The following is a 25,645-nucleotide window of genomic DNA, read 5'->3' on the forward strand; positions in this document are numbered from 1 at the left end:
GGGCGAGCGGCGAGCAACCGTCTGAGGCCCGAGCGCTGGTGGGGAGGCTGACCGCCGCGGCCCGGCCCCTCGCACTCAGCCCCGGGTTTTCGCAGGTACTTCTGCTCGCACCGGGGTCGGGCCGCACAGGCGAACCTCCACTGTCGTTTGCGCCCACTCCAGGGTTCCTTCTCGCTGCCCACCCGGCCGCCCGCCTCGTGTGAGAAGGTGGCGGCGTCCGTGGCCCTCGCGGGCGCCGCGGTCCGGCCCCACGCACTCGCAGCCGGCAGCGCCCTCCGGTGCCCGGGCGGCGGCCGGCAACCCCCGCCCAGCGTCTGCAGCCCCGGGGTTGAGAGGCAGGGGGCGGGCGCGGGGGGCGTGTGCGGGCCCTGGGTCTGGCCGTGTGGTGCGGGGACTAGTTCCTGCACCCTTGGGCCTCCCCGGGGGCTGAGGGGGCGGCGGCGGCCTTCTGACCGCGCCCGCCGCTTTCCCCGGTCGCGCTAACGAGACCCTTGGCGAGAGCGCCTGTACCGGGATCTTGCGATGGGAACTGCTTTATCTCAGTGCTGTGGCCTTAGCCAGTTTCTCAAAATTTACTAATATTCTAATATGACACCCAGTACGATTGGAGACCAGATATCCTCGACTTTAAAAAAAAAAAAAAAAAACTTTAACGGTTAAAGACTAATAAGCCCATGCTATGCTAAAATTGACATCTTGTTTGTTTACAAATTCTATTCTCTGACATGAGCATGCGTTTTAAAATTCTACAAAAAGTTTGTACTTTTTTTTGTACTACAAAAAGTTTTCTTAACATTTAAATTATATTTAGCAATTGCTGGAGAGGCTGAGGCGGGAGTATTGCTTGAGCCCAGGAGTTGGAGCTGCAGTGAGCTATGGTGACGCCACTGCACTAGAGCCTGGACAACAGAGCAAGACCTTGTCTCAAAAAGAATTAGTATTAAAAAAAATCAGTATTGAATTGGGGTGAAATTTGACAGGCTGTCATATTCAGACTCTTCTTCCCTTTAAATACACCCTTCCTGTTAAAGAGCTAATGATATAATGATCGTACTTACATAGAGTTTTTTGCTAAGCATTCACCACTGTGCTAGGCATTATCCATATAGTTCTTTAGTCATTACTGCTACAAAATATGTATTGATAATAATGCCTAATAGGTAATTTTTATTGAGTTCTTACTATGTACTAGATTCTAAAAAACGTAAGTGCTTTTATTTTCTCAGTATCATAAGTGAGGAAACTGAGGCTCCAGAGTTTAAATAGCCTAAGGTCGTGTAGTTTAAAGAATAAGGTCCTAAATTTAGAGCCATTCGCCAGTGTTTTAATACTCTCAACTGCTTCTGTTCCTTTTGCCTGTAGAGGCATAACCTCTGTCTTTAAAAACAAACAAAACCACTTCATTTGATGACTGTCCTTTCTAGCTTCTTTCTTCCTTTTAATCATTACCATGGGTTTTGTTTTATTGGGGAGGGGGGTGTTTGTTTTGAGACAGAGTCTCTGTCACCCTGGGTAGAGTGCTGTGGTGTCATACCTCACAGCAACCTCGATCTCTGGGATTTGAGCAGTCAATCCTCTTGCCTCAGCCTCCAGACTGGGGACTGCAAGCACCTGACTACAACGCCTGCCTAATTTTTCTATTTCTAGTAGAGATAGTCACACTCTTGCTCAGGTTGGTCTCAAACTCCTGAGCTCAAGTAATCTACCCGCCTCAGCCTCCCAGAGTGCTAGGATTACAGGCGTGAGACCCTGTTCCCAGTTTAAGTAACCATTACCATGTTAAATGGGGGAGGCACACATTCACACCTCCTGCCTCAGTTTCTAGCACATCAGTCCTTTAATTCTATTCAGTCTGATTTCCATTTATTCTTACCACTTCATCAAAGTGTATTATATGTAATGCTCCTTTATACACTAATGGGTTGGAGTTCTCTCAGATTTGAATTTAGTGGATTAGCCATATCAAGTAATTATTTTACTAACACCATAGCATGACCACTTACTTGGCTGAGGTCCACAGTGTTCTATAACCATTAGATGATTAATTAAATTAGAAAATATCTTTAAAACATCAAAATTGTAGAGATTTGGTAATAGCTCCAGCAAAGTTTCCAGCAATTTTGTCAGAATATTTTTCCTAAATTTGCTGTATTATTTTTCAATAATTAGATCCTGGTAGTTATGACAGGGAAAATAATGCTCATTTTAATAAGGATTCTTTTGTAAAAAGAGCTTTTTAGCAAAAAAAGGTTATAAGCCCATCTTACTTTCCCATAGCAAGGGCTTATTTAAGCACTAAATCACAGTTTATTGTGTACATTTACACTACAAATGCTAGAATTAAATTCCTATAGAGTGGCTCGGTGCCTGTGGCTCAAGTGGCTAAGGCACCAGCCACATACACCTAAGGTGACAGGTTCAAATCCAGCCCGGGCCTGCCGAACAACAATGATGGCTGCAACCAAAAAAATAGTCAGGTGTTGTAGGGGGTGCCTGTGGTCCCAGCTACTTGGGAGGCGGAGGCAGGAGACTCGCTTGAGCCCAGGAGTGGGAGGTTGCTGTGAGCTGTGATGCCACAGCGCTCTACCCAGGGGGACAGCTTGAGGCTCTATCTCAAATAAAAATAAAAATAAATTCCTATAGAGTAGCTGAGGCCAGGCATAGTAGTTCACACTTGTAATCCAGGGGTTCACACAGAGGCCAGGGTGAGAAGATGGCTTGAGACCAGGAGGTCAAGACCAGCCTGGGCAACATAGTGAGACCCCATCTCTATACAGTTGTGGCAGGCATCTGTAATCCCAGCTTCTCAGAAGGCTGAGACAAGAGGATTGCTTGAGCTCAGGAATTAGAAGCTGCAGTAAGCTAGGATCACATTGCACTACACCCTGGGTGACAGAACAAGATCCTGTCTCTAAACAGTACATATATGAATTTTTATTAAAGGATTTTAACATATGATAGGTATGGATTTTACCCACTTTCCCTGTCTCTCGCCCTTCCTAAAATGGTCCGTAGGTTAATTTGCCTTCATTATTTTCCTTTTGCTTGCCATCAGAACTCTCATTCTCTTAGTATAATATAAAGAGCAAAAATAAAAAAATAAAAATAAAGAGCAAAACTAAAAGTTACTTCAAAGTAGAATTTGACCACGAATAGCATTGATATCTTCTCTCCTTAAGTTCCTTTTCCACAACGTTCCTGCCAGTGTTTAATATTAACTTCAATGAACTCTGGGGAATTTTAGACATTTTCTTTCTTGTTCAAATTTCTCAAATATGAAGTATCCCATTAAGTTTAGTGGAATAATATAATGAGGCCTACTGTCAGAATGACATTTTACCTTTTTGACTGAAAGAAAGTTTGCATTCTATTTTATCATCGCTTCTTGGCCTTTTGGCTAAGATCAAGTGTATTTTATGATATATCCACATTTGTTTTCATATCAAAACACTTTTTAAAGTGACTTACCATTGAATACAGCTTCTTTCCTAGAAGATGTGCCACAGTTACTTCATATTCTGGTACATCTCACCTGAGTCTGTTCACCACACCCCAATTTGAAAAGCCTGACTTCTGTTTAGATTTTTCCATCTAGATGTAAGGCTGCTCTTACTTTAAAACAAAAATGCAAATGAGGCCTCCAGCTAGCTCCCAGATAAGGTAGGTAAGAAAAAACAAAGTTCCTTATACAAGTTTCAAGGCTCAATTTATCACCTATTCCACTTCCTACGAAGTTTGTAGTACCCCCACCCCACCTACATATTTGCCTTCAATTTGGCTAGATCTTAGGATCTAGGAAGAAAAGATGAGGTATTATAGAATCAATTAAATATAATTTCTTAGGCCTACTTCTTCATAATCTAGCCTTTTACTTTCTAATATGGTAGTTATTTCTGACTACTAAACATTGAAACTGAATAATTTTAACTTTAAATCTAAAAACTGAAGGAATATATTTTTTTACACACTACATTTTTTTTCTATAGGACTATGTTTTACTTCTAATGTTGAAAAATTGGCATCAGAATTGAGATATGCTGTAAATGGAGGAGACATAGCAGATTTCAAAGACTTAGAATGTGAAATATCTCATTAAATTGTATATTGATTGCATGTTAAAATGACATTTTGGATATATTGGGTTATAGAAACTATATTAAAATTTTACCTTTCCTTGATGTGGCTCTACAAATATAAATGGGCGGCACCTGTAGCTCAGTGAGTAGGGTGCCGGCCATATACTTCAAGGCTGGTGGGTTTGAATCCCCCCTGGGCCAGCTAAACAACAATGACAACTGCAACAAAATAGCCAGGCATTGTGGTGGGCACCTATAGTTCCAGCTACTTGGGAGGCTGAGGCAAGAGAATGGCTTAAGCCCAAGAGTTTGAGGTTGCTGTGAGCTGTGATGTCACAGCACTCTAGCAAGGGCGACATAATGAGACTGTCTCAAAAAAAATAAAAATATAAAATTACGTAAGTGACTTGCATTATATCAGACAGTGCTGCTCTAGCCTCACTATATCCTATCTTTATTTTCCATTCCTTCCTTCATCAGGAAAGTTTTTGAGGGTCAGGAAAGAGAATCTGTACCTAACTCTTTGAACACCAAGGGAGGCATGGCTGCCTGGGGCATTGTGAGTTATAGATTCAGAGGTTCTTTTTAGGGTCCTAGCATAGTTCCTGCTTTGTCTAATCACACCTTTGTTTTCCATTACCCTAGGAATATTTGACCAGAAGAGTAATACTAATTCCAGTAATTATATGATCACTATCAAACAAGATAATGATTATATTATTAAATATTGATGGATTTTTATCTCAAATTTCATTAAATTAGAACATTGTACATTCATATACACTTATAACAAGCCACTCAAATAGCATAGTCATACATTCACAGTTTTAAAAATTAGAGACACCAATTTATGAAAATCCTTCAAAGTACATAATTTACATTTTTGCCAGATTTTTTTTTCAACTTTTCAATAAATACCAATAGGTGCTTATTGCATAAATAAATTTTGGCTTGGCACCTGTGGCTCAAATGACTAAGGCGCCAGCCACGTACACCTGAGCTGGCAGGTTCAAATCCAGCTCGAGGCCTGCCAAACAACAGTGACTGCTACAACCAAAAAATAGCCAGGCGTTGTGGCAGGCGCCTGTTGTCCAAGCTACTTGGGAGGCGGAAGCAGGAGAATTGCTTAAGCCTAGGAGTTGGAGGTTGCTATGAGCTCTGATGCCACGGCACTTTACCCAGGGTGACAGCTTAGGCTCTGTCTCAAAAAAAAAAAAAAAAAAGAATAAATTTTGTGATATATCAGGAATTTGCCATTAAGAAGGTATGTTTTAGGGGAGAGTGATTTTTAATATAACACTTGATAATAATTAAGTTCTAGAAATAGTTTACCTTGTTTAATAAAGATTTGAAGTGGTAAAAAATAATTATATGATAAAATCATATCAATTCAAGCAGAATAAAAAAATTAGTAAATAGAAAAGAACACTACAAATAGATTATAAATGCAACATTGTTTCTATAATTAACTTTGAAATTAGGTTTTAAGTTCTGTAGCCAAAGCAAAATGGTATACAGTATCTTATTTGGGAAGAGGAAGGATATCAGTTACCCAAAAGAGGCATAGCTTTTTCTAGCACTGAATTCCAAAAACAAATTTTTAATGTGAGTCACTGCCACAAATAACATTTTAATAGCAAGTTCAGTAGCATTTCGTATGATTGTGTCTGGTAGTATAATCCAGTTATTTGGTTTTATATACAAATGAATGGACATAATAAATAATTGTATGTTTTATTTTTACAGGAATCTTGGGAAACCAAAATGAGGCACAATCAGATGGGTTGTGAGACACCACCTTCTGTCACTGTTCATGTAAAATTAGGGTCAAATAGATCATATCAACCTAAAAAGCCCATTAATCTGAAGCGTCCTCTTTTTAAAGATAGTTGGCAAGCATCTGAAAAAAATGCACATAACAACAAATCTAAACGCCCCAAAGGACCTTGTCTGATAATACAGCGTCAAGAAATGACTGCTTTCTTTAAATTATTTGGTAGGTTTAAAGTATTGAAGTAGTGGTAATTGTAAAGTACTTAAAATTAGAATGTAAACACTTATTTTATTGTTTTCACAATTATCAAAAAGGATGCTGTTATTTTGTGTCAAATTTCTCATCTTTAGGACGGTGCCCGTGTCTCAGTGGGTAGGGTGCCAGCCGCATACACCGAGGCTGACTGGTTCCAACCTGACCCAGGCCAGCTAAAACAACAATGACACCTGCAACAAAAAAAAATGTCTGGGTGTTGTGGTGGGTGCCCAGCTACTTGGGAGGCTGAGGCAAGAGGCTTGGGAGGCTTAAACCCAAGAGTTTGAGGTTGCTGTGAGCTGTGACGCCATAGCACTTTACCCAGGGCAACAGCTTGAGACTCTTGTCTCCAAAAAAAAAAAAAAAAACAACCAACAACAAACTTTGCATCTCTACCCATATTTGACTTTGTGGTTTTTTTTTTTTTTTGAATGTTGGATTCTTGTTTGTTTTGTCAGCTTATGGGTTAAAAATTGAAACAAGGTTGGACATGGTGGCTCAGGCCTGTAATCCTAGCACTTTGGGAGGCTTGACCTTAGGAGTTCGAGACTAGCCTGAGCAAGAATAAGGCCCTATCTCTACTAAAACTAGAAAAATTAGCTGGGAGTTGTGGCGAGTGCCTATAGTCCCAGCTACTGTGTAAACTGAGGCAAGAGGATCTTTTTAGTCTTTAAGATTTTGAAGTTACTATGAGCTATGACACCAAGGCATTCTACCCAGGGCAACAAAATGAGACTCAGTCTCAAAAAAATATTTGAGACTCACCAAACTTCTAGACTACTTAAATCCAAGAGTCAAAGTTCAATTCTGGGCTGAATTCAGGTTCAGAGCATTAGTTTTATGTGACCAAAAGTAAAATGCTACATAAAGACTAGAACAAAAGAGAGGCTTTTGTTCAAGAAACACAAACAAAAAAGATTTAGGTTAACTGACCCAGTTTAACTAAGTCTAAGGAGTATCCCAGGACTTTGAGTTCCTAAACCAAGCAAACCAAGAAGATCGGTCAACCTAGAGATAATTCAGAATTCTATTTTGGGATCACTGTTGAATATTAACTATGCTTTATCATCACATAATGAACTTTAAGTTTGAATTTGTTTAGATTATTGCTGACAAATTTCTTAAATTGGCAAAAAGAAACTTTTTTATAGTTCTGTATTTGTATGTAACCAAGAAGGAGAAGGGATTTTTTTTTTTAGATAGGTTATAAAGTGGACAGATTAGAATAGGGATAGTATAGATAGTAAATATCTGTTGGAATAAATGAAGTCAAGTAAATGCCACGGTCTCATAGATCTAGTTAACAGGCTTCCTTGTTCATAGAGGAAGGCCAGGAGTATTAAAGCAATCTGGTTAAGAAAAGCAAAGCGCTTGTAGCACAGTGGTTATGGTGCCAGCCACGTGTACCGAGGGTGGTGGGTTCAAACCCGGCCCAGGCCAGCTAAACAACTACCAAAAAAATAGCCAAGTGTTGTGGCGGGCGCCTGTAGTCCTAGCTACTCGGGAGGCTGAGGCAAGAGAATCACTTAAGCCCAAGAGTTTGAGGTTGCTGTGAGCTGTGATACCACAGCACTCTACTGAGGGCGACAACTTAAGATTCTGTTTCAAAAAAAAAAGAAGAAAAGAAAAATGAAAAGACGGGGGAGGGAATGTAGAGAATATCAAGTAGAAAAAGATGAAAATGTTCTCCTAGAACATCTGGAATGTTAATACAAGTTTATTAAGAGTAGATATGGAGGCTCAGCGCCTGTGGCTCAAGTGGCTAAGGCTCCAGCCACGTACACCGAAGGTGGCGGGTTCAAATCCAGCCCGGGCCCACCAAACAACAATGATGGCTGCAACCAAAAAATAGCCGGGCGTTGTGGCGGGTGCCTGTGGTCCCAGCTACTTGGGAGACTGAGGCAGGAGACTCGCTTGAGCCCAGGAGTTGCTGTGCTGTGAGCTGTGATGCCACAGTACTCTACCCAGGGGGACAGCTTGAGTCTCTGTCTCAAAAGAGTAGATATGGAATTAACAAGTAGAAATTATTCATAGGATATCAATAGTTATTGTTGGGATTTTACATATATTTGACTACATTGATGATATTTTAGGGTGTTAAAATGAATATAAAGAAGTTATGCTTTGCCTGGGTCTGGTCACTCATCCAACAGTAGTAGAAAAAGTAAAACATTTAGAAAACAGAGTATTAAGTCATTATTTTTCTAGACTGATTACATTTCTACCTAAGATTGCTTTTGGAAAGGACTGAAGAACTAATCTGGAGTTCCCCCAGACACATTTCTCAAAGTGCTATTGGATAGTCAGTAAACCAACACTTCTACCATTCCCCCTCCACCCTGAGCTAATATGTTAAGTCAAATCAAATGAGAAGATGAAAGATAAGGCAGTAGCTTTTTGTAAAGTCTTTGCAATGTGAAATACACCAAAGACCTGAAAACTACACGATAGATGACACTGGTTCAGTCATTTTTGTTTAATTTCTAAGCATCATTTATAATCTGCTGACTTAGAAATTCTTTGAAAGAAAACATTGTTTTTAAAAGACAAGTTATAGCTATCTTTTGTTGTAGATGATGATTTAATTCAAGATTTCTTGTGGATGGACTGCTGCTGTAAAATTGCAGACAAGGTAAACGTGGTGACAGTATAATAATTAATCAGTATTATTATTATTTAACTGAACCATTAGAGCTTTAATGAGACCTTAGAAGAATTTTCTATTAAGTTTATGAAAAGAGCGAGCCTACATTGCTACTTCAAAGCAAAATTCTTGCACGTTAATTTTTGGAATTAGTATATGCTTATAGTATAGATTCAGTCTATATTTGAGGAATTGTAGAATGTTATTGATTAGATTTTAATGACTTGAGGTCCATATCTTTTTGATTGAAAAGAATGAAAGGAAAACTCAGTATAAATTTAATATATTTTATTCAGAATGATTGCCTTTTATTAGACTGTAAAGAAAAAATATTGTGAGATTCACTCCAGCAAGGGAGTCCAGCAATACTTTTAAAATATTAAAATATGCATTTTAGTATTTTTAAAGTAATTCAACAAAAACAAATCCCAATAATTTTGTAGGGTAAAAACAGTTTAATAGGTTATTTAGGAATTAATGTTTCATAAAGGAATGTCTAACTTATATTGGAACAGTGATGTTTTTGTATTCTTTAGATTTAGTTTAATAGTTAAAATTCTGTCTTTGTAAATGCCTTTTTATGCCAGAAAAAGGAAGGAATGGAAGATTATCTTATGATTAAATACCCACCAAGTTGGTATTATATGAACAACTTTTATTTCCAGCTTAAGATGATAGGGATAGGCTCAGCACCTGTAGCTCAGCATCTAGGGCACCAGCCACATAACACTGGTACTGGCAGTTTTGAATCCAGCCTGGGCCTGCCAAACCAACAATGATGGCTACAACCAAAAAATAGCCAGACGTGGTGGGCCCCTGTAGTCCCAGCTACTTGGGAAGCTGAGGCAAGAGAATCTCTTAAGCCCAAGAGTTTGAGGTTGCTGTGAGCTGTGATGCCACGCCACTCTACCCAGGGTGACAGCTTGAGACTTTGTCTCAAAAAAGAAAAAAAAAAAAAGATAGGGATAAAATAGGAGTTTTTAATTTTTTATTTTATTTTGAAATTTTTCAAATATCCCGCCTTAGGATACAACAGAGTCTCTCCATGTACCTTTCAGTAGATTAAAACTCCCGGCCATTCTTATTTCTCTTAACCCCTCTCCCTGAAGGCTAGCTTATTTTGGAGCAAATCCCAGATATACGAACCTTTATCCATAAATAGGGTATATTTCATGATATATTTGTAAAAGCAGACAGATCTTTTAAAACGTAATTATAATGTTACTAATACTTTTAAAAACTAACACTAATGCTTTAATATCAAATATCCGATTTATGTGGCATGAACTTTTAAACTTTATGATTTTGAGAACGTTAAAATTATTGAACAGGAGGGGGCAGTGTTTGATAAGTAACTAATCAGGAGTATTGCATCATAACCCTATTTCAAGAGTTCTTTACCAGAAGTTACTGTGAAAACTTGAATTCACCTTTGTGACACATCCTGTGGTGAAAGGATAAATAAATGTTTTGTGAGGATCTGCTGCATTAATATCATAACTTGTTTTTAATTGAACAGTCAGAACTGGCATGTGTTCTACTGTTAGGCCATAGACGTATCTTTCTAATAACACATTTAAAACACATTTTTCTTATGAAAATAGAGCCATGTTATTCTAATTTGAAGTCATATAGAAGTCATTTTAAAAAGTAAATATGGAATAGGTGCAGTGGCTAACACCTGTTACCCTAGCACTTTGGGAGATAGAGGCAGGAGGATTGCTTGAGGTCAGAAATTAAAGACCAGCGTGAGCAACAGAGTGAGAATCCCATCTCTACAAACAAAACAAAATATACACACAGGAAAAATTAGTTGGCCATGGTTGTATCTGCCTGTAGTCCCAGCTCCTTAGGAGACTGAGACAGGAAGATTGTTCGAGCATAGGCATTTGAGGTTGCAGTGAGCCAGGATGATGCCACTGCTCTAATGCCTGGGCAAAAGAGCAAGACCCTATCTCTAAAAACATAAACAAAAATTGTATAGATGTGTGCAACTAAAAGGGAAAAATTAAACATCATACACAAAAACAGATATCAAATGTAGGAAAATATAAACAATTGGTAAATCTGAGTGAAGGATGTACAGTTACCCATTTTACTATTATTCCAACTTCTGTATAAATTTGAAATTTGAGGGAAAATGGAGTTTTTGTTCAAAAGAATATTGGAGGCCAGATGCGGTGGCTCATGCTTGTATTCCCAGCACTCTGGGAGGCCAAAATGGGCAGATTGCTTGAGCTCAGGAGTTTGAGACCAGCCTGAGCAAGAGCAAGACCCCATCTCTAAAAATACCCGGGGATTGTAGCCTCTAGTCCCAGCTATTCAGTGGGCTGAGGCAAGAGGATCATTTGAGTCCAAGAGTTTGAGGTTGCTGTAATGCCACGGCACTCTACCCAGAGTGACAGAGTGAGACTCTGTCTCTAAATAAATAAACAAAAGAATGTTGGCTATAATAAAATTTAAGAGTTTATGCTAGTTAGTTATGATAAGTAGTTAAGAACTGTTTCTCACTGTTTACGTGGACTATAGGAAATCAAAAAGTAAATGCTAAAATAGGTAATTATAATAAGGATAAATAATTATTATCTTAGCATATTAGAAATTTTTAGGTTAAAAATTTAAAGCAGTTTTATTTATAAACACAAAACATTAATATGAATTCTTTTTTCCTTATAGTATCTTTTGGCTATGACCTTTGTTTATTTCAAGAGGGCTAAATTTACTATAAGTGAACATACCAGGATAAATTTCTTTATTGCTCTGTAAGTATTCATTCTACTAAGTGGTTTTTGTGTTATTTATGATACATATGATACCTTATTTAAAACAGTCTGTCTGAAAATTTGTATGATATATTTCAATAGACCTTCTTACATAAAAGCTGTACATTTTTCTTTAATAGGATATTTTTATGTCCTTTTCACTGAGCTTATCATGCTATGTGCCTAAGATTTATTCTTCAATATTCCACTTGAATTTGTATTGCATCTTTAGAATGCTCCCATAAAAATTATCCCAAATTATACTCTTTATGACTTAGATATTTCTTAAAGCCAGAATACACTGTTTGAAATTTCCAATTAATATGTAGTAAAATTTAGTGTAGTAAAATTCATAATGATGGCCTACATTGAACAGTTATTGGAAAATTCTCTAAACATACTTCTTGTGGATCTATGTCTATAACATAGGCATTATTCATATTTGATAGCTTTAGTATTTGCTGACTTTACTGAACACCAGTTGAACTGTGACAAAGGAATGTAGTTTGTTTTCCAATTTTTCTGTTGACTTTATATTACTTTTGTGATCTTTTAAATGGTTTTAATCACATGGTTTTACAATCCATAGATCAGCATTCAGCTATAATGAGTGTAATTTAAGAATATATTTCCTTTTTTATCCTGTAGTTGGATATAATACTACAGTTGGGAATATATGAATATAATTTTAGTATTTAGCTAGGGAACTACATATAAAAATATTTGAGTACCATAATAGCTGTCAGCACTGACTGAAGAATAAGTTTTTACCCAAAGTCTATTTAGTTCAGAGTTAGTTATAAAAGAAATAAGATTAAGGCCGGGTATAGTGGCTCATGCCTGTAATCCTAGCACTCTGGGAGGCTGAGATGGGTGGATTGCCATGAGTTCGAGACCAGCCTGAGCAAGAGTGAGATCCTATCTCTTAAAAATACCTGGACATTGTGGCTGATGCCTGTCGTCCCCACTGCTTGGGAGGCTGAGGCAAGAGGACCACTTGAGCCCAGGAGTTTGAGGTTGCTGTGAGCTATAACACTATGGCACTCTACCAAAGGCAACAAAGTGAGATTCTGTCTCCAAAAAAAAAAAAAAGAAGAAGAAGAAGAAGACTAGAAGAAACTGATTTCTGCATATATTCAGGAGATTTATTTTCCAATACCTAGGGAAAAATATGAACTCAACTTAAAATTTGGTGATGATTGCTAAATTGGAAGAATACAATATACCATTAGGTAATACTGAGTGTTACATGTAAAGCACCATAATTTTTTTATATAGTGTTAACTAATCTTTCCTATGAAATGAATTTTGTATTGTCCCCATTTTACAGATGAGGAAACTGAGACTTACAAAGATTAAGTACTTTTGCTAGGTGCGGTGGCTCACACCTGTCATCCTAGCAATCTGGAAGGTCTCTGTGAGCTATGATACCATGGCACTCTACCGAGGGTAGCAAAGTAAGACTATGTCTCAAAAAAAAAAAAGATTAAGTACTTTATAAAAGTAAAAGTGAGCAGTAAAGCTGGGGTGCACATCATTCAAGTGTGACTTACCAATGGCCTTTGACTGCTAAGTTAAATTGCTACTTAATGTAATTCTATATTGCGTTATATCTGTATTTGATGTAGTTTTTTACCTGAGAGTTAAAAAACAAACTAAAAGAAGCTTAGTTTAAATCATAGTAGATGAAATTGAATTTCTTTTACTTGTTTTATAAAGTTATTAACCAGGAAAGAACTATTTAGTGTATACAGGGTGGCCATAAATTTTAGTAGTCTATAAGGTTACACTGCATGTTGTATTAGAAGTTCCATATTAAAAATAATATTAATTACAATCTCTTATGTCTGTTCATACTTTTTGTATAACCTGACTCAGTAGTTCTTCTCATTAAATATGTTCTCAGTTAACTAGAGTTCTAAAGCTCAAGTTTTCTTTATTCTTTGTAATCTTATAATGTTTCTGTATAACATTCTTATAACACTCTGAACTTATGTATCATCCTTCTGTATCTTTTTTATAGTTACTTGTTTCATAATTTCATCATCTACTTAATTATAGGCTCGCATATAGGCAAGGAACATGTATCTTTTCTTCATACACTAATGACTGACATATAGGAAGTTCTTAATTATTTGAATAGACATAATTAACTACTATGCAAAAGAAATGGACCCTTGGCTCGGTGCCTGTGGCTCAAGCAGCTAAGGCGCCAGCCACATACACCTAAGGTGGTGGGTTCGAATCCAGCCTGGGCCCGCCAAACAACAATGATGGCTGCAACCAGAAAATAGCCTGGCATTGTGGCAGGCACCTGTGGTCCCAGCTACTTGGGAGGTTGAGGCAGGAGACTCGCTTGAGTCCAGGAGTTAGAGGTTGCTGTGAGCTGTGATGCAACAGCACTCTACCCAGGGGGACAGCTTGAGGCTCTGTTTAAAAAAAAAAAAAAGAAATGGACCCTTCACCAAGGAAATCTGACTGTTTCAAATTAGAGTACAACTTCCATATATATGATACAGATATTTGTCACATTGAACCTGAAAAAATTGTTAATCTAGAGTAGAATCATGGTGTAATCTTAATGTAGCACCATAGTACATTATAGATTTTCCATATTTTAGTCAGCAAGCATGTAAGGAGCCAATCTCTAGGTCTATCTATCCTTTGCTTAGAGCTATTAAGAAAACCAAAATAAATTATTGCATTTAATTTCACAGAGGACATGATTTGACTCATATTATATAAATGAGTGGATTTAACAATGAGGTGTTTTGTATTAAGTTAATATAAAATACGTTGATTATGTTAAAAGAGAATAAAGTAATAAATAAGTGTTCGTTTTATATTACTGTAAGTGGAAACTGGCACATGGTAAAAAGTACAAAAGAAGATATACAGTTAAAAGTAAAATTTTTTCCTATCTCAGCCCTTAGCCTCCCTCATCAAGGACAAGTTAATAGTTTCACATGTATGTGTCTGGATATAATCTCCATACATGAACCGGTGTGTGTGTGTGTGTGTGTATTATATAAATGGAAGTATACTATACACACTCTTCTCTGGTTTTGATTTTTTAATGTGTGAAAAATAAAAAAGTAAAATGAATACTCATATACCCATGACTCAGCTTAAGAGTAGAACATTGCCTGAATCTTAGGAGCTCCCAGTATAGTTTCCCAATCAGAACCCACTCCCTTCCATAAGTAATCATTTTCTTGCTTTTCTTTATTCTATATATGTATCTCAAAATAACATGTTATTTGGTTTTCTTTTTAGCTCTATGTAAAAGAATCATGTGTTCTGTTATTCTGTGACTTCATTCTCTTGCTTTAGGTTGTGATTTTCAGATTCATTTTTATTGGTATATGTAGCTATAGTTCATTTTCATAGCTGAATAATATTCTATTTTTGCTTATTCCTTTTATTTTTTTCTACCTTCTATGTACTTTTTTCCCTCCTCCATTTTTATCTTTTTATTTGAAGTGGATTTTTGGAACATATTTTTTTCTTTTACTTGTTTGGAAATTTTGCAATCCATATCCTTTTAGCAATTACCCAGTTATCTTTATTATAAGAACCTTAAGCATTTAATTCTAATAACCTCCTACCCAACTTATATTCTCTTCTTTTGCAATTCTGTAGTTCTACTTGATGCTCTCCAATAAGTTAGACATTGGTATTTTGTTTGTTTTTGAGACAGAGACTCACTTTGACTCCTGAGCTAGAGTGTATGGCCTCAGCCTAGCTCATGTCAACCTCAAACTCCTAGGCTTAAGCAATCCTGCCTCATTTTCCTGAGTAGCTGGCACTACAGGTATGCGCCATCATGCCCAGCTAATAGTACAGACAGGGTCTCCCTTTGCTCAAGCTGACCTCAAGGGATCCTCCCACCTTGTCTCCCAGAGTGTTATGATTATAGGAATGAGCGACTGTACTTGATCCCATTGTTACGGTTTTACACATTCAACATTTGTTTAGATTTACCTACATATTTATTTCTTTGTTTACCATTCCTTCTTGCATCTCAAGAATCCACTTAAGATCATTTGCTTTCCTTTCTGGCTGTTTTTAAGACTTGTCGGGAAGGGGTGTTGGCATTGGTTTCTTTTTATAACCTGCTTGAGATTTGGTAAGCTTCCTGGATTTGAAGATTCATGTCTTTTAACAGAGTATGCTTGGAAGAGTCTAGCCATTTGCTGTTCAAATCTTCTCCTCCATCTCCTCTATTATCTTTTGAAACCAGTTAAACATGTTATACCTCATTTTGTCTTTCACATCACTTATCTTTGACATCTTCTAACTTTGTTTCTTTGGGCTGCATTCTGGAAAATTCGTATTTATCTTCAGATAACTAATTTGATTTTCAGCTTCTAATATGCTAATTAATTTTATTATGAATTTTTTATTTATAGAAGTTCTGTTATTTTTCAAATATATAATAGAACCTCCATATTGACCACCTCCTTTAAATTCACATAATTTTCATAGATGATACATGCACCACATGTACACATCAGGACAGTAGGGCTAGTTCCACCTCTGTATGTTGACCAGCTTATTATAATCCCTTGGGTGGTCTACTATACTTACCTTTTTTTTTTTTTTTAAGACAGAGTCTGATTATGTCACTGTGTCACTCTTGATAGAATGCTTTGGCATCACAGCTTACAGCAACCTCCAACTCTTGGGCTTAAGAGATTCTCTTGCCTCAGCCTCCCAAGTAGCTGGGACTACAGGTGCCCACCACAATGACTGGCTATTTTTTGTTGTTGTTTCAGTTGTCGTTTAGCTGGCCTGGGCCAGGTTCGAACCCACCACCCTTGGTGCATGTGGCTGGCACCATAACCACTGTGCTATGGGCACCAAGCCTATAGCCACTTATCTATATTATCAAGGTAGTAATAAATTTTTAATTTTTTTATACAAACTGGACATGATTGTTTTTCTGTCCATTAATTCCAGTGCCTTTAGACTTAAGTGTCTGTTTCTACTCAAGGTACTTTATTCCCTTATGTATTTTATAATATTTTATTGTAAGTTGCCCATTTTTCTCATAAAGTCATCTGTGAGGCTTGCATTATTTCTGATGAGAAATCCATTCCCCCCCTTATCTTTGTTCCTGTGTTATTTAATATGTCTTTTAAGATTTTTTTTCTTTCTTTTTTTTTTGGAGATAGAATCTACCTTTTATTGCCCAGGCTAAGGTGCAGTGATTATAGCTCACTGCAACCTCAAGCTCCTGGGCTTAGGTGATTTTCCTGTGTTAGCCTCCTGAGTAGCTGGGCCTACAGACATGCACCACTGTGCCCTGCAAATTTTTCTATTTCTGTAGGGATGGGGTCTTCCTTTTGCTAAGGCTGGTCTTGAACTCCTGGTATCCGTCTTCTGGCCTCCTACAGTGTTAGGATTATAGTCATAAACCACTGTACCTGGCCAAAATTTTCTCTTTATCATTGCTTTTGAGCAATTTGATTATGATATGCCTTGGTATAATTTTCTTCATGTTTCTTGTGCTTTGAGGTTCATTGAGCTACATTTATAGTTTTCATCACATTCCAAAAATTTTCAGCTTTTATTCTTTCAAATATTTATCTATCTACCCACCACTCTTCCGAAACTCTAATTTCACCTTTACAAGGTTTCTTAAAATTGTCTCATATTCAGCTAATCTCTGTTAATGATTTTTGTTTCCCTTTTCTCTGTATGTTTCATCTTGAGTAGTTTCTATTGCTGTGTCTTCAGTTTACAAATCTTCTTTTCTGCAGTATTTAATCTGCCATTAATCCTTTTCAGTGTATTTTTCATTGTAGTTTTCATTTCTAGAAGTACATTTTCAATATGTCTATTTAACTTTTCGAACATACAGAATAGTTATAACGGTTTAATGTCCTTTTGTGTCAGTTTTGGGTTGGTTTTGATTGATTATTCTTTTTGCATCTATGTATGCCTGGTCCCCCTCAGGTATTTATTATACCCCCTCAGGTATAATATTGAATTTTGTATGTTTTTAACTACGTGAGTCTGAGGAAAGACAAAAAGAAAGGATTAGAAGGAACAGTGCCTAGTGTTCACATAGGGCTGGAAATAGTGCCTGTTCCCACCAGACTGAAAAAGTTCATAATTCATGGAGTGGTGAGAAGAGTACTCAGGAAGGTCTTACCTCAGTAGAGGAGAATAATTATTAGCTCCAGACTGAACATTGCTCCATATAAATTACCCTAAAAATCAAAAGCAACACCTGAAAGGATCAGAATATTTCCAGGTAACTACATCCCAAAACAAAGCTCAAGATTTATAGGAATGGAAAATACTTAAAGCAAAACAAGGTAAAATTCATTGTATCTCTTTATTTGATCTGTGTTTCTTCTATGTTAGGCTGAACATCTTTTGTGTGTTGATAAGCCATTTGTATTTCTTTTTTTGTGTATGTGGACAATGTGTTCCTGTCTTTTACCCATTTCTTTTTTGGGTTGTGGATCTTCTTTGTTAGGTATCTGGCTAATACAGTTGAAGAAGATGAAGAAGAATCCAAGTATGAAATTTTTCCATGGGCCTTAGGGAAAAACTGGAGAAAATTGTTCCCTAATTTCTTAAAGTTAAGGGACCAGCTCTGGGATAGAATTGACTATAGGGCTATTGTAAGCAGGCGATGCTGTGAAGAGGTAAGATTTTAAAATACCTTATATATGTAGACTTTGTTTTCTGTTTATCTGATTTTTCTTGTGTTTTAATGTACTTCTAATGTTTTGGGGGGGGTTGTATATGTAAGAGTAGACCATTAACTTTGATCATTATCAAGAATACAGTTCGTGGGCTTGGCGTGGCTCAAGGGGCTAGGGCGCCGGCCACATATACCTAAGGTGGCGGGTTCAAATCCAGCCCAGGCCTGCCAAACAATAATGATGGCTGCAACCAAAAAATAGCCAGGCGTTGTGGTGGGTGCCTGTAGTCACAGCTAGTTGGGAGGCAGAGGCAGGAGACTCGCTTGAGCCCAGGAGTTGGAGGTTGCTATGAGCTGTGATGCCACAGCACTCTATCCAGGGGGATAGCTTAAGGCTCTGTCTCAAAATAAATAAGTAAATAATACAGTTTGTGTATTACAGTGTTGCAGTTTCAATTTTGTATTATCGTAATTAAAAGTTGTCATTTCTGTTTTTTAAACAGCCTACTTCTTAGTAACTATTTTTATTTTAGATTGTTTTTTCTGTCTAAAAAATAACCAACGTATTAGGAAAGGGTAATATGAATATACCAAAATAGCTTATTAAGGATGGTATTACACTGGAGTTGAATAATAATTTCTACTAAATAAAGTATGTGAGATGTCAGTTTCCCAAAATTGAAATACCACCAACAGTATGATAAATAATTTAAATAAATTTAAATGTTTTTTAAAACCAGACCTCTTTTCACATAGCCTATAGTTAAGTTTTCTTGATGCTTAATTTTAATAAGATAAACCAACAGGACACTAAAATTTTAATAATCAGTTATTTTTCAGATGTTCTGAGTTTTAGTAAAGTTAGTATTTCAAACCAGAGAAAAATACTGAAGTATAAAATTAACTGGAAAGCAAAGGTCACTGTAAACTTTAGTAGTGGTTAAGAAAAATTTGATAAATGTGGGCTAAATAAAGCTATAATTAAATGAAGTTATATCCAGTTAAATGATTACAGGTCAAAAGAGCCAATTAATGGATTAATGTCAAACGTGAAGAAAGACTCTAGTGATTTGTCTCAGAATTCTGCCCCAGCCTAACCTTCTTAACTATGTTTATTAATGAAATGAAGACACAGCAAATAATTCATATATGTAGATTAAATTAGGAGGACTATTGACTATTGGAGGAAATGCAGAGGTCCGAGAATAAATTAGTACAGCAGGACATGTCTTTACAAGATTAAATTCAATAGAAAAAGAAGAAAAGTTAGGTATATAAGACCTCCCCAAATTAATGGATTCTCATTATTTTAACTGGACTGATTCCAATTACAAGCCACAGAGAATTAAGATATGTGAATGAAAAACTAAAAGAGGCAGTAGTAGCTCAATATTAAGAATATTATTACTGGCACCTATGGCTCAAGTGGCTAAGGCACCAGCCACATACACCTGAGCTGGCAGGTTCAAATCTAGCCCAGGCCCGCCAAACAGTGACGGCTACAACCAAAAAATAGCCAGGCATTGTGGTAGACACCTGTAGTCCCACCTACTTGGGAGGCAGAGACAGGAGAATCACTTGAGCCCAGGAGTTGGAGGTTGCTGTGAGCTGTGATGGCACAGCACTCTATCCAGGGCAACAGCTTGAGGATCTGTCTCAAAAATATATATATATTATTCTAACACGACTCTCTGAAAATGAGATAGACTCTTTCAGAGGCAGTGATTCCATAAGCAGTTTGTTATGTTATAGAGGGGATTCATGTTTCAGATAAGCAATTAAACTAGATTACTGTTAAATTTCCTTCCAGCTCAAAATTTTTAGCGTATAAAGTTATATTTTATAAATTTTTTACTGACTAAGCCTTTGCTGGGCAAGCTAAATTGTTTCTTAACATTTGACAGAAGTCATTTATTCATTAATATGCATTGATTTAGTGAATACTTAGTAAATGTCTACCAGGCGCTATATTATTTCATTTAACTTAAAAAAAGTCTTGGCCAGGCATGGTGTCTCACACCAGTAATCCTAGCACTTTCACAGGCTAAGACAGGAGGATTGCTTGAGGTGAGGAATTTGAGACCAGCTTGGGCAATAGGGAGACCCTGTCCCAACAAAATAAAAGAAAATTAGCCATGTATAGTGTTGCATGCCTATAGTCCCAGCTACTCAGGAGGCTGAGGCAGAAGGATCACTTGAGCCCAGAAGTTGGTTCCCAGAGTTGGAGCTATGATGATATCACTGCACTGCAGTTGGGGCAACAGAGTGAGACCCTGTCTCAAAAAAAAAAAAAAAAAAGGTTTGAAGCAAACATAGCAATATTAACATCTATTAATTCTGGGCAGTAGTAATATAGATGTTTGTTATATTATTCTTTATGTTCTTTCATAATTTTAAAATTTATCAACACTTTAAAAATGATTAGTAGAACTTAAGTTTTTCTTCTTCAAAAAGTCTACCTTATTTGCGTTTCTTTTAGCCACTATCACAATACCTTGTTTCCTTCTATAGCACTGAACAAGATTTGTAATTATTTATTTGCTTGCCTATTGTCTGTTTAAACTATAAACTGTAAAATTAATGAGGTCAAACATTTAGTATACTTCTAATATCTCCCATCTCTGTCCTTACACTTGATTAACAATTATGCATAATTCTCTTCTTCTGAGATAATAGAAGCAATAGAAAAGAATGTCAACATTCTTTCACCACATCTACCATTCTACCTGCATGTGTACCCATATATTCTGCCCTCCCTCTGTTACTGTGAAAGACCTGTCTTTGCTCCTACCCAAGTCCATTCCCTCTACTCATGCACTGGATCTCATCTTTTCTTGGCTTCTCACAGATATCAATCTAGTAATTGTCCCCTTTTCTAGCACTTCACATTTTCTGTTTTATTCAACTATTGCCATAGGAATATGGAATTGCTGAGGCCAGGCACAGTGGCTCAGGCTTGTAATCCCAGGACTCTGGGAGGCCGAGGCAGGCAGATGGCCTGAGCTCATAAGTTTGAGACCATCCTAAGCTACAGTGGAAACCTATCTCTAAAAATAGCCAGGCATTGTAGTGGGCACCTGTAGGCCCAGCTACTCGAGAGCCTGAGGCAAGAGAATTGCTTGAGCACACTTCAGCCACTTATGCTAGTTCCTTTTCACCTTACCAACTTCATTAGCATGCCCTGTGCCTCAACCTAGAACTTCTTATCTTCTCCTTTGACCTTCGCTCACTAGGTGATCTCATTTCACTCTCAAGGCTTTAACACAACTAATAGATCTCTCACAATTCCAGATCTGCATATCAAATTGCCTGTTGATATTTTATTATCTAATTGATACCTCACCCTTCACTTGTCTAAAATTGAGCTCCTCATTACCCTACGCAAATGTCCAAACCTGCTTCTCCTGCAGTTTTCTACATACTAATTAACAGCAACTTCATCCTTTTAGTTGCTCAAGCCCCAAAACTGTTCTCCTTAACTCTTCTTTTTCTCCTATCCATACCTTGAAAAAATATCCAGCATTTTACCATTTGTCACTGCCTCCACCACTAACACCCTATTTTGTTATCTTGTACCTCAATTATTGCCATAAGCTACCAAATAGTCTTTCCTATATTTTTTATCCCCTGTAATCTAGTCTTCATACAATAGCGTACATTTTTTTTAAAGTCAAATCATGGCTATTCTACTCAGAAGCCTCCAATGGCTTCCCATCTCACACAGCGTAAAAGGCAAAGTCCTTATGATGGTCAGACACGATCTACCAACTCTCCTCCCTTATGCCTTTGACTTCATCTTATAGCCTTGCTCATCTGTAGCTGCACTGGCCTCCTCACTGTTACACAAACATAACAGGCACACTTGCAGCTCAGGGTCTTTGTACTTGCCACTCACATGACCTGGAATGCTTTTCCCCAAGATACTATCTTCACTTCCTAACTATGTTCAGCATTCTGCTTATGTGTCACCTCAGAGAGAACTTTTCTTATCCTATGTAAAGTAGTATCTCCCTCCATGGGATAGAATTGAAGTGTCCAGAAGTAAACCTTTTCAATTATGTTCAGTTGAATTTTGACAAGGGTGCCGAGAAGATTCAATGGGGAAAGAACAGTTGGTGCTGGGACAACCACATATCTACATGGAAAAGAATGAATTTGGACTCCCCCACTAACTTATACTATATATAAAAATTAACTCACAATGGATCAAAAGGCCTAAGTTTGAGAGTTAAAATCATAAAAATCTTACATGAAATCATGGAGATAAATGTATGCCCTCCAATTAGTTTTCTTTGATATGGTACCAAATATAAAAGCAACAAAAGCAAATACATTTTGACATCATCAAAAGTAAAATCTTTTGTCCATCAAAAAAAAAAGAAAACCCACCAAATGAAGAGACAACACAAAAAAGGGGAGAAAACTTTTGGCAAGTCATCTGTTTGATAAGAAACTATATCTAGAAAGAGCTTTTATAACTTAATAGTAACATGACAACCCAATTAAAAGATAGGCAAAGGATACAAATAGACATTTCTTTAAAGAAGATATACAAGTGGCCAGAAAGCACATGAAAAGCTGTTCAGCATCATTAGCTATCAGGGAAATGCAAATCAAAAGCACAATCAGATTATCACTTCATATCTATTATGATGTTTATAAACAGTAATAACAAGGACTAGTAATATCAGAAGCCTCATACACTTCTAGGGGGAATGTAAAATGGGGTAGTTGCTTTGGATAACAGTCTGGCAGTTCCTCAAGGCTAAACACAGACTTACCATATGACCCAGCAATTCTAACTATGTATCCAAAAGAAAATGAAAACTATGTCCAGGCTCAGCACCCGTAACACAGTGGTCAGGGCACCGGCCACATATACAGTGGGTGGCAGGTTCGAAAAAATAGCTGAGAGTTGTGTTGGGTGCCTGTAATCTCAGCTACTTGGGAGCCTGAGGCAAGAGAATCACTTAAGCCCAAGAGTTTGAGGTTGCTGTGAGCTGTGATGCCACAGCAGTCTACAAGGGGTGACATAGTGAGACTCTGTCTCAAAAAAAAAAAAAAAATGAAATGAAAAGAAAACTATGTTCACACAAAAACTTGCACACAGTGTTCATAGCAGCACTTTCCCTAACAGCCAAAAGTGGAAACAATGCAAATGTCCATCAGCTGATGAATGGTTAAAAAAATGGTATATCCATAGAATGTAATATTATTTGGCAATTAAAAGGAATGAAGTATGGGCAGCACCTGTGGCTCAGTGGGTAGGGCACTGGCCCCATATACCAAAGGTGGCAGGGTCAAACCCAGCCCCGGCCAAACTGCAACAAAAGAATAGCCAGGTGTTGTGGCAGGCACCTGTAGTCCCAGCTACCCGAGAGGCTGAGGCAAGTAATCTCCTAAGCCCAGGAGTTGGAGGTTGCTGTGAGCTGTGTGACACCACGGCACTCTACTGAAGGCAACATAGTGAGACTCTATCTCTACAAAAAATAAAAATAAAAAAAAGGAATGAAGTACAAGCTACAACATGAGTGAACATTGAAAATATTATGCTAAGTGAAAGAAGCCAACCACAAAGGACCATTTATTTATGATTCCATTTATGTGAAATATCTAGAATAGACAAATGCAAAGAGAAAGTAGAAGTTACCAGGGGCTGAGGGAAGGGAGGAATGGGATGTGACTGCTTTATTTACTGGGTAATAAAGATGTTTAAAATTGACTGTGGGTGATGATTGTACAGTGGAATATACTGAATGTCAGTTATTGAATTGTACATTTTAAATGGTTGGATTGTATGGAATTTGAATTATATCTCAATAAAGTTGTTAAAAGTAATATCTCCTGCTATTACTCTGTATTCCCTTTCTCAGTTCCAATTTTCTACATACCACTCAGTCACCATATAATATATTCTTTTTTACTTATTTATCTTGCTAATTTCTGTTTCTTCCCACTAAAATATTAATTCAAAAAGGGCAGGGTCTTGATTTTGTTCTAATTGTTTGTCCAGTGCCTAGAATAGTGCCTGGCACATAGTAGATACTCAGTAAGTATTTGCTTACTGATAGAATGAATGGAACTTGAAGTTTCTGATTCTTTTTTCATACCTTTTAAACTATGAAATACATGAACAATAAACTACAAAATAACTCTTCACTGAGCTCTTGTTGCACTGTCCACTGTTCATTCTTTATAGCCATCTCAGTGGGTGTGAAGGTTTATCATAAAGAGGTACTGTATCATCCCTGCCCTAATGTTTGTTGAGTAGTAACACTTGCTGTTAGAAATTTCAGCATTCTATACATTTGTTATTGGAAGTACTGGTATACCACCAAACAAATGTTTCTTTAGTTCTTTCTTTAACTCAGGATAGTCGCTATAAACTGGCTTACAATAATAATACTTTACCTTTGCAGAGTGCTTTACAAATTGTAATATTTTCCTGTAAGTTAGCACACACATAATCTGTGAGAATAGTGGCATTCCCATTTTGTAGCTGATGAAACTGAGAACAAAGGAGGTTACTTATTCAAGATCATCTAAGTAAGTGGCAGAACCAGAACTTGACTTCACATTTAGTTACTTCCCAGTGTTCTGTTTTCTCTGTGACATCTGGCCTCCATGTGAACCCCTTATATTGGTTAATTTAGAAAATGCATTTATATCTTATGTTGGTCTTGGGAATTAAATAACATAAGTATTCTTTCCATTTAACAAACGAAAAAACTGTGACTTAGAAAGATTGTGACTCATCCATGGCCATAAAGTTAATAAGGGGCAGAGCCAGCTATACTTAGCATTCTTTGCATTATACACCATTGTTAAAAGAAATAACATATGCTGCCCTTTCAGATAATGAAATTATTCACAATTTCTCTTTTTTTCTTTTAATCTTGACTGCAAAGAAGCTAAGAGCCACATATTACCCTTAACTACATGAACTCTATTGAATTTTATTGTTGTTGTGTCTGCTTTAGTCCAGTTTTTCCCTTTTGGGTCCCAGTTCAGTGACTTTTCTTTTTCTTTTCTTTTCTTTTTTTTTTTTTTTTTGAGACGGAGCCTCAAGCTATCCCCCTGGGTAGAGTGCCATGGCATCACGCTCACAGCAACCTCCAACTCCTGGGCTCAAGCGAGTCTCCTGCCTCCGCCTCCCAAGTAGCTGGGACTACAGGCAGTTGTTTGGCGGGCCCGGGCTGGATTCGAACCCGCCACCTTAGGTGTATGTGGCTGGCGCCTTAGCCACTTGAGCCACAGGCGCCGAGCCGACTTTTCTTTTTCTAAAAGAACTAGTCAAGTGCAGTGCTGAGAAGGGGGAAAGAGTAAACAAAGTTGGTCTGTTAACTGTAATAATCAATTGATAAAATTCAGTACCTTTAGATCAGCCTGATGACTTTCTTTTTCTTTTTTTGTCGGTTGCCTCAAATCCTTTTTTGAAAAGAGATGTGGTAAGATTAAATTGAAAAATATATG

The 25,645-nt window shown here is 37.3% G+C and overlaps 1 protein-coding gene and 1 pseudogene across 1 annotated transcript in view; both read left to right on the forward strand.

Annotated features, from left to right (window-relative positions):
- Nucleotides 1–3,377: 3,377 nt before the first annotated feature.
- On the forward strand, nt 3,378–3,532 carry LOC111724366 (annotated as a pseudogene).
- Nucleotides 3,533–5,840: 2,308 nt separating this feature from the next.
- SPDYA (speedy/RINGO cell cycle regulator family member A) overlaps nt 5,841–25,645 on the forward strand; it is a 31,154-nt gene continuing 11,349 nt past the window's right edge. The window contains exons 1-4 of the mRNA XM_012803756.1: nt 5,841–6,072; nt 8,679–8,737; nt 11,426–11,511; nt 18,002–18,173. Coding sequence (XP_012659210.1) covers nt 5,841–6,072; nt 8,679–8,737; nt 11,426–11,511; nt 18,002–18,173 — 549 coding nt within the window. The remainder of the gene's footprint in view (nt 6,073–8,678; nt 8,738–11,425; nt 11,512–18,001; nt 18,174–25,645) is intronic.

This window comes from Otolemur garnettii, unplaced genomic scaffold, assembly GCF_000181295.1.
Source record: "Otolemur garnettii isolate 467f Iridium unplaced genomic scaffold, OtoGar3 scaffold00022, whole genome shotgun sequence".
Taxonomy (NCBI): Eukaryota; Metazoa; Chordata; class Mammalia; order Primates; family Galagidae; genus Otolemur; species Otolemur garnettii.